The sequence below is a fragment of the Galeopterus variegatus genome, unplaced genomic scaffold (genome assembly GCF_000696425.1).
Source record: "Galeopterus variegatus unplaced genomic scaffold, G_variegatus-3.0.2 Scaffold403, whole genome shotgun sequence".
NCBI lineage: Eukaryota > Metazoa > Chordata > Mammalia > Dermoptera > Cynocephalidae > Galeopterus > Galeopterus variegatus.
Genome location: NW_007726514.1, coordinates 620,795 through 630,936, shown reverse-complemented (window position 1 = coordinate 630,936; position 10,142 = coordinate 620,795). Strand labels below are relative to the sequence as shown.

Below are 10,142 nucleotides of genomic sequence, written 5' to 3'. Positions count from 1 at the left end.
ACATTTTCTTCAAGGAGCACCTACTTTGTGGATGACTAATATTATAAGTTATTTAAAAAATTATTATAATAAATATAGTTGCAAAGAAGAGGCCAATGATTTATTTTTTTTTCTTTTAGGGTGGTCACTTTTTATTAACTACAAAAGTTAATTTTTTTAAAAAAGGTAATAAGAATAGAAACAGAATAAATATGTGCCATTTAAAAAATTATTATAATAAATATAGTTGCAAAGAAGAGGCCAATGATTTATTTTTTTTTTCTTTTAGGGTGGTCACTTTTTATTAACTACAAAAGTTAATTTTTTTAAAAAAGGTAATAAGAATAGAAACAGAATAAATATGTGCGGAAAGTTATTAATATACCACCACTCAAAATTCAGAAAATATGTGTTTTCACGTACACATACATGAAATAAAATAATACCATAACAGAAGGGTGCTGTATCTGTGTTTAAAGAAGAGGTTGTTGGCAAACACCACAGCTCACTTCTGCTGAAATGTACACAACTGATATATGCAGCACAGAAAGCTGGCACCAATGGCTTACAACCTTAATTTGCCTGCAAGAAGGAGTGGAGATTTACCTTCAGAGCACGTTCTTGATTGTTTTCAGCAGTCAGATGTCTCATGTTGTTTGCTGAAGTCTGGTTCTGCTCTTTCAGATGATGAAGCTCCTGCTCTAGCCGTTTGCACTGCCACAGGGGAAGAATCCCATTAAGTAAAGGAGTTATAGCATTTTTTTTCACCAGGCCACATGAATTAATGTAAATAATACCACTGTACTCTCTAAAAGACAAGGTCTTTTTTGCAACAAGAATGGTAAGTAAAAGTAATATTGAATACAAACAAAATAAGATTGCTTATAGCATTCTCGTAATTCAACTACAATCAGTCTTGTATTACTCTAAATACTAAGATATAAATCACAAAAATACCTAATTTTATAAAATTAAGGTCAAGCTATATTTAAAATTATTTTCTTCATTAACCAAATGGTTCCAATTACATATCTGTTGGCTGAATAAAAGCATGCTTCTGAAAATCCCATTGGATTCTAAATAAACTATGGTATTCTATGATCAATTTGTATTGATTTTTTAAAAAGAAAAAGTATCATAAAATATATATTAAGAGATATTTCAGATTTTTATAAGTATCTAACAAAACAATTTTTTAAGGCAAAAAGCAATAGCTGGGGAATACCACAAGACTTAGATAATGAAATGAGTGTTTTTATTCCTCTGGTTTTGAATAAATCTTACTTTCAAGTGAAACAAGTGATAACAACTAGTGAAATGACATTTTGACCTACTTGGAATATAAGTAGATAATATAAGAGAATATAGATAAAAATGAAATTATAAGTAAAAGCATAGATGGGCTAATAGAAGCACCTATGTTCAAAAAATTATAGAAATATCGTGACGTTTGAATATAAGATCTCCATATGAATATATAAGACATTTTACACAATAAATGTACAGGCTATAACTTGATACACTGCAAATCAAGACAATATGAAGATCCATGGGGGATTAAAGGAATAAAGTACTGAACTCGTCTTTCAGGAAAAAGTTAAAAATAACTCCTTAATTTATTTTTAAATTAGGATATTTAGGGAACAACCAATAAGTACATACACTGATTCAACATCTGGCCAAAGTTCTTTCTAGATTATTTGACAAATGGCTAGTTGTCATAGTGACTCAAAAATCATTAGTTGTTATAATAAAAACAAGATGCAGCTGTAATCAAAACTGGCATTTCTTCCTACTCTTAACGTTGATTTCTTCTGCCTCTGACCTCTGTAATACCATGCAGTCTATATCAGTATTTCCCAACTGTGAGTAAAATACAAATCCTTTTAAAAGAAAAATACTTACCAGACTCCTGATATTGACCTACATCACATAATGATATTCATATACAAATATAAAATTGAGTATATATATGCCATGCATATATATCACGATTATAAAAACCAAAACACATTTATAAATTAAATAAAAGAACCACAAAATCAAGATACTTCGAGTTGATATAAGCAGATAGCTTTGTTGCAAATATGATATAAAACTGCAAATATGATATAAGACTGATTGATTCGGTGGCAGATCCTTTTACATTACCATGTCCATCCCACCATGTGCTATGTGATAACTTAATTCCCCTACCACATTTTTTTTTTTTAAATTACCCAAAACCTTCGTGACATGTATCATTTGGTCTTTATTTGGTGGGCACACGATTTACATATTAAACTCTGTCTCTGTCCTTTTCAAGCCCATAGCAATTAAAATACCTGGTCACAATCAAAATACAACTGTGTATAGTGAAGACACAAGTTATGAGCCATGAAAATGAATGACATAGCAATAAGTGTCACTGGCTAGTAGAGATATTCTCTACTAGAATTATCTTCTACATTTTCAATTCATTTTAATACAAAATTATTAAGGTAATTATTAAAGTGGAATAAGTAAATATGATCTATGAGGCTTCAAAGGCAGGGTAGATAATTTTGGCTATGGGAGAGAAAGAGTATTTCATGGATCAGACGATATCAGAGTTGGGCTTGTTTGGGGTACGTGATTTTGTAAGCTGAAACTGGAGAATGAAGAATATAGCAGAAAGGAATGAAGATGGAAAAACAGCAGTATATCTGGAGAAATTCATGGATCAGACGATATCAGAGTTGGGCTTGTTTGGGGTACGTGATTTTGTAAGCTGAAAGTGGAGAATGAAGAATATAGCAGAAAGGAATGAAGATGGAAAAACAGCAGTATATCTGGAGAACGTGAAGAAGCATGGTCAAGAACTGTTTGACAACCTATTCTTTTTATTCCAAGTAAATTAGAAATGACCCAAGAATAGAGATTTTTCCCATCTATATAATGCAAAAATAAAATAGTATTCAACCATTCTTGCTAGACAAAAAAATGCTGAATTTATTTTCATTTCTTTATGGGGTATAAGTGTAACATTGGCCTGAGACTCAAACTTCCAAACGATATCTCTGAAGTGAGTAAAAATATATATAAATGCTCTTGTCAAATACACATTTGTGATTTACATTTAAGGTTTATTTAGATTTATTTGATCCTATATTATTCCTTCACTTGATGTTATACTTGGAAAGCCTAACACACTCTACACAATTGCATATCCATGTATAATTTCTTCTGGTTTTGTTTCTTTTTTCTATTACTAAATTCTTTAATTTTGAAATTTATTTTGAAGCAAAAGGATTTAACTGCTTATTCATTAGCAAGTACTACATTATATTAATTATTGTCACTTTAAAATATCATATAATATTTATAAAGCAGATAAAGATCCTACCCGTTAATGTACACCACAAATTTTCTCAACATTCTCATCAATGACCAAAGTGGCAAGTGTCCCAAAGGGTTATACTATCAGTTGTTTAACAATCCTCCCTACTTTGATGAATGAAAAGAGACAAGACAAATAATGTGACCTTAAATGAAGTAATACATTATATAATTTTTTATGGTTTTCAAGTTGCCTTCCAAAACAACACAATTAAAAACTACACTATGTCTTCCCTGTTCATATTCTGCCAAATATTAATTTTCTTAAAAGTTCTAATGCAGGAATTAACATGTAAGAGTTCTTATATCTTTCATATTTAAAAATATTTTCAATACTCAAACTGAATTTAAGTAAAAACCATCTGTATACTAACTCAGTGTTCTTGAGAACTAGGATTCTTATCATAGGAGACAAAAGATACTGATGTAAAATTTAAAAAAGTAAAAAAAACTATTCAGAATTTGAAGTATCAGTATGAAGACAATGAGTCTTATCAATAAAAAATATGTGTTTGTGAGGGTGTATTTCCTAGTTCTGCCCACTGAAAAAGGCTAGAAACAAAAGAAAACCTAGTAGCAATGAGGACTCCTAGCACCTGGACTGTGGGATCCAAGTACCATTTCCTACTAAAAATAAAGGACTCCACGGATATATGGCTGATTCCAGATCTGGGGCAAAAAATATACAAGATGACCAAAAACATCTGGCCATAGAAGATAGCAAGGAACTATTGAAGGGACTCAGAAAGGACTCTGGAGCCAACTCACAACAGCCCCCCCAATGGCTAAAGATAAGACAATTTGCGTATCAATAATAATAGTAACTGCAATGCATGGAAACACATAAAATATGTTTAAATTGTTGTTTATAATGACAATAAAAAATTTTAAGTAATAATTGTCAATGTTGAAGAATATAAACAAAGCATCTATCCATCCTTTCTTATATAAACTTCACCAAAGGGTAATCAAACAATAGATAAGAAAAAGACTATTTTATACAAATATTCTAGCTAAAAAGAATATGGGAATGGTATAAATAGAATAACACAATTTTGAAGTCATTTGTAATTAACAGATCTAGGCATTGATATCTGCTAACAATACTGAAAGAAGTGTAACCATATATATGCCTCCAGATGAAAGAACATAAAACACCTATAAAGCAGTCTTGCTGATAAAAATGAATCAAATCTGATCAAGTCTCTAGCTCAAACTGCCATATTTATAGGAGAATAGAGAACAGAGGAGCATGTTAAATGACGCTACAGAGATGCAATAAAAAAAACTGGAAAATTCTACAATAAAACTGACTGTGTTTCAAAAATTACAAGGAGGAAAAAAAGAGAGGAATCTATAAATTACAAGAATGTCAAGAGTCAACTTGATCATTTGCAATGTGTGATTCTTATTTAAATACACATTCAAAACAAAGAGGTAAAATTACATTTATTAGGTCATAGGAATTTGAAAATTAAATTGGATATTTCACAATATTATAGATTTATTGTTAATATTTCTGGTATGATAATGATACTGTACTTATGTTTTAAACAGGAGTCCATATATTTCAGAGATACACAATGAAAGTTACAGGTAAAAAGGATATTATGTCTGAGATACCTTCAAAATAACAGGAGTAAATCAGTAAAGGATAGAGATTTTATAAAAGATGTATAATTACTGCAGGGGGGTGAAAGTGTCCCAGGAATTCATAATACTAGCCCTCTAAGCTCCTTGACAAGAAGAAAAGGATTAAATTTGCCACTACAAATAAATAAAAAGTAATTCTACAATGTAAGTAAACTAAACATAAAAATCCATGACAAATTTTTATAAAATGAATTTAGCTGGTATTTACTACAAGATCTGTAATTATTTTTATTAATCATTGTGAATTCTGAAGAATTATATCAACCATAGTATGTTTCTTTTTATTTTATGTTTTCTTTATTTTCTGAAAGATTAACATATGTTAAGTCCCTGACAAAAAATTCCATATTGTCTAAGTTTTTAACAGCTGCTATTTCTCCTCCTGTACAATCTCTGCTTTTAGTTACAAATCATTCTGATGGCATTACCATCAAACATCTTCCCACTTGGATGCTATACAACTCTTTCCTTTGCAGACAAAAATAATATCAGACTCTTCCAGTCAAAACAAAAACCAAACAAAAACCAAACTTTGGTGTCAGTGTGAATTAAGTACTTTGAACTACAGATGTTAGAAAGCATGTAGGATTAAACAATTTTTATTCCTTTTCATTTAGAAGAATTTTTAAAAATCACTTCATTTTAGATTTTAAAATAACAATTACAATGCTTTTTACACATTAAAATAACTTGGAATAAGGGTTTTTAAATTTGAAAAGGTAACTTGTTTCTTCAAACCCTGGCAAAATATCCAGAACTTGGTTTAGGTAAATACTTATATAATAGAGGTCTACAAATACCAAAGATTAAAAAAAACAAAAACAATAATTATGTTAGTGACTCTCTGAAACCACATGTTGCAGCTGATATGTATGTGTGTGTGTGTATATATATATATACACATTATATACAACATAACTAAATTTTGCAATAAATATTCATTGAGCTTCTACTAGGCAATGTACTAGTACCTAAAAGGTAATATGCCAGACAATGACATATTTGTTTCTACATATTTATACATGCATATATATGTACATATACATACATATTTTAACTACATATAAACATCACTAAAATATATGGAAGTAAATAACTAGCTATTTAATAACAAATACAGTAATATATATTCATATCTTAAACTATTAAATTAAATTATTCAGGAAAGATTTAAAGAAATATTTTAAATTGCAAAGTAAAAGTATTAATAAACATGAATGTGTACAAGTATTATTTAGTGTGCTATGCTATTAAAATATCATTCTTTACAATACTAGATGAGATCATTATGTTAGCTATATTCATAAAATGCTATTCATTTGAAAAATTGTGATTTGCATCTACTTCAGAATAAAGCCTTACATATTTAATTTATGAGAATCAACTCCTAGTGAGAAATTAGCATGTGTCAGGCACTGTTCCAGGCATGTTAGTTGTATAAATCAGTTCATTCTCTATGAGTTAGATAAGGAGATTTATTATACCATTTTGAAGAGAAGGAAGTGGAAGCAAAGAGTAATAAATAACTTCTACAAAGTCTGCAACTAATAAAAAGTAGGATCCAAGTTCAGGCAGTACAATTTAGTTTATCAACAAAATTTACAGTGTACACAGATATGTACAATAGCAAAAGGAACGGGAATAGCTAGAACTATAGAAAACTACAGAAAAAGTTAATGATGATATTTTTAAAACTTTGAACAATTAGATACAGATAATGTTTAAAGTAGTACATAGATTTGATACAAGGAAATACTCAATGCAGATCAAAATGAAAGGGACTAGCTAGTATATAGAATTATTACCTTTTAATTCAGTTCACTCATACCCAATAATGTCTGTGCTAAATTAAGTTAATGAAAACCACCTAGGCAAATATTTCTCACCTTTCATTTTCACATTCTAAGGCTAGCATAGTATCTAAAATAATACCCTTTTAAGAAATATAAAACAAAAAAATAGCTATTCTTTATACTATTAGAAGTGTTTTAAACAAAGGCCTTATAGAAGCTACACATGTATATACTAATATATATGTATGTATGTATTTTATGTACATATGCATGTATGTATTTTATACACTCTTTGTATAAAATTAACATCATCCTCTCTTCCCATGACAATGCCAAAAATATCTCTTTCTCCTTTGTATAAACTGAGTACACCCCAGGTGTCTGTTCACTGCTAAATAGCCAGGAAAATACCAAAAACATAGGCAGTATTACAAATGTATTTATTACTTCACTGTATTCCTTGTTTATAAATGACATTTATCCAAACATCCCTGCTAAACTTGAAAATCATCCTGAGCTCCCTCCAATCTTTAGCCTATAATCAGACCAAGTCCTATTCCTTCAACATACTTTCTCCTCTATCCCCATTGTCCTAAGTCTCTAAATTTCTAAATTTGAGTAAGTCTCTAAATTTCTCATCAACTGGCTAGTGTTATGCCCTTAGTATCAAGCCCTTCCAAATCCTCCTCTAGAGTTATGAAATCACTTTTTCACATTTAAAAATGATTCCTAACACGTGAACTGGAAACAACATAAGGAACTTAAAGAGATAAAAATTCAATATACCCCAGATGTCTGCTCCATTTTAGCCCCTTAAATGCAACTTATACTACCCTGAACACAAAAGCCAGCCAAAACTAACTCACTGTTCAAACCATTCCTATCTCATGTTTCCTCCCTAGCATCTTAATTCTCTGATTTGTAGTTTAACTGGCTCCTGTATTCTGGTGGCAAAAGAATGAAAAGGTAAAAACATGGTAACTCTGAGGAAGTAACCTAAACAGGTTGCCAAAAAAATAAGAGACAAAAAAATAAAAGCGAGGGTCCCCTAATTTTACAAGTATCTTCGACTTTGGGAATAGCCCTTCCACTGTGCCCACAGCTTCTCAAGATCTCAATCTGCTGGAATAGCCATTGGGTCTAACAAGAAGAAAATGGCAATCCAAACACCAAGGGTACTATATCTCACATTTAATCTATGACTTGTTAATTACATTATTAATTATATGGATTTATAGCTACACTTAATACATTAAAGTTAAATTGAAAATATGTTTGTATAACATTGAAGAACACTGGGTTGGTATTTTCCTAGTTTCTAGATGTTTAGAATGGTTACCCAAAAGCTCTTTGGAGACTAAATAAATTTCAGATTACAATTATTATGGTTGAATTAAAAGTTACAATTCATTAACAATACTTTCTCTTCAAATTCAATAATAAAAGTAAAAATTCTAGAACTGTTGTGAATTTTTTGTTTTGATATAAATTATCAGAAGAGTTTTGCATTTCTGTAGTTTTAATATGAATAATCAGAAGGTAATTAAAATGTAGAATATTTTATAACAAATGATTAAAATAAAGAATAATTATAAAATCACCACATAAAAGACGTCTGGTCTAGTTTATTCATTTTCTATAATCTCTTCAGTGCTACAAAAGCATTTATTTCTAAGATGATGACTTTACTTCCATGGCTAATGCAACTACAGTACTAGGATGTGGTAGTTTGATCTTTCTCCACAGTTGTAACCTTGTAATGCTGAACTCTGCAGTTAGCCCATGGTCAGGAAAACAAAATTCAGCAAATAATACCATTGTAATGAGCTGGTTCTTAAGTAAACTTCAATGGATTTCCTTAAAATCCATAAACAAACAACAGTATAACCTAAATGTTAAGTTGGCAGTTATTGCACAAAAGGACAGAGATGCTTCTTATACTATTTTAAAACACAAAGCAGAGTTCAGGAAATAGTATTAGTACTCATTGGATGATAGCCACAGTTTAATAGTTTATTAAGCTCTTTTTCAGTTATTGTGTTCCTGGAATCACAGATGCTTCCTCTTGGTTTGCAAACTTTGTTTGCCATTATAAATGTTGTAATCTCAATAGAGCTGTCAATTACTTAAGTGTTCATTCTTAATTTTCTTGTATAATGTGTGTTGCCCAAACAGTGTTAAATCCTAACAGAAGCCACTAACTTCTAAGATTACGACAGGAGAAAACTAAAATTTGTATGACAAACTGAAGTATCTACAAGTTGAATATTATATGTCATTCTCTTTGAGAGATAAGGGTCAAATTATTTATTTTTACCTCTTTTTTATGTTCTACAAAATCTGGCCATATTTTTATTTATTTTTTATTTTTTATTATTGGTTATGAATATTCATGAGATAGAAACCTGATTGTCACCCCTTGAGCCCAATATGTGAAGGCCAGACTCATGCTGGCAGCATACTCTTTACCACAAATAGCATTTGTACCCATTGTCCCCCACCCAATTAACCTCAACCTCCCTCCTCCTCCCCCACACACTCCACTTTGTAGCCCGAAGAATGTTCTCTCCCTCTGCAAGTCCAATGCACCACAGTCATCTTTCTTTCCTTCCTTCTTTCTCTCTTCGCTCCCACATATGAGTGAGTACATGTGGTATTTATCCCTCTCTGCTTTGCTTAATCCTTCCTTCTTTCTCTCTTCGCTCCCACATATGAGTGAGTACATGTGGTATTTATCCCTCTGTGCTTTGCTTAATTCACTCAACATAAGTTTCTCCAGGCTCATTCATGTTGCTGCAAATGGGAGAATTTCATTCTTTTTTTATGGCTGTGTAGTATTTCATGGGATCAACATAAGTTTCTCCAGGCTCATTCATGTTGTTGCAAATGGGAGAATTTCATTCTTTTTTTATGGCTTTGTAGTATTTCATGGGATGTGTGTGTGTGTGTGTGTGTGTGTGTGTGTAGATAGAAAGATAAGTAGATAAATAGATTGACAGATCGATCTTCCATACGATCCAGCAATCCCACTTCTGGGTATATACTCAGAAGAATGGAAATCATTACGTCGAAGGGATACTTGCACTCCATGTTCACTGCAGCTCTGTTTACAATAGCCAAGACATGGAATCAACCTAAATGTCCATCGATGGATGACTGGATAAGGAAAATGTGGTAAATTATTTTTTAATATGTAAGCATGATAAAGTGTTCTCCATAGGAAACTGGTAAATATTTGTGGACTGATCAACAAACTACTGTAACAAAAAATCTGGAAATGTGGGACAGTTCTTAGGAGACTTTCTAGTTTTTCTATTAAGTCAGTCATTTACCCATATAAGTTTTAAAATTTTTTTTTTT

At 30.9% G+C, this 10,142-nt stretch overlaps 1 protein-coding gene across 1 annotated transcript in view; it reads right to left on the bottom strand.

Annotated features, from left to right (window-relative positions):
* Window positions 1-585: 585 nt before the first annotated feature.
* Window positions 586-10,142, bottom strand: part of MIPOL1 (mirror-image polydactyly 1) — a gene marked incomplete at its 3' end in the record, with an annotated part of 91,430 nt that continues 81,873 nt past the window's right edge. Inside the window, exon 7 of the mRNA XM_008568357.1 lies at window positions 586-693. Within this exon, the coding sequence (XP_008566579.1) occupies window positions 586-693 (108 nt within the window). The remainder of the gene's footprint in view (window positions 694-10,142) is intronic.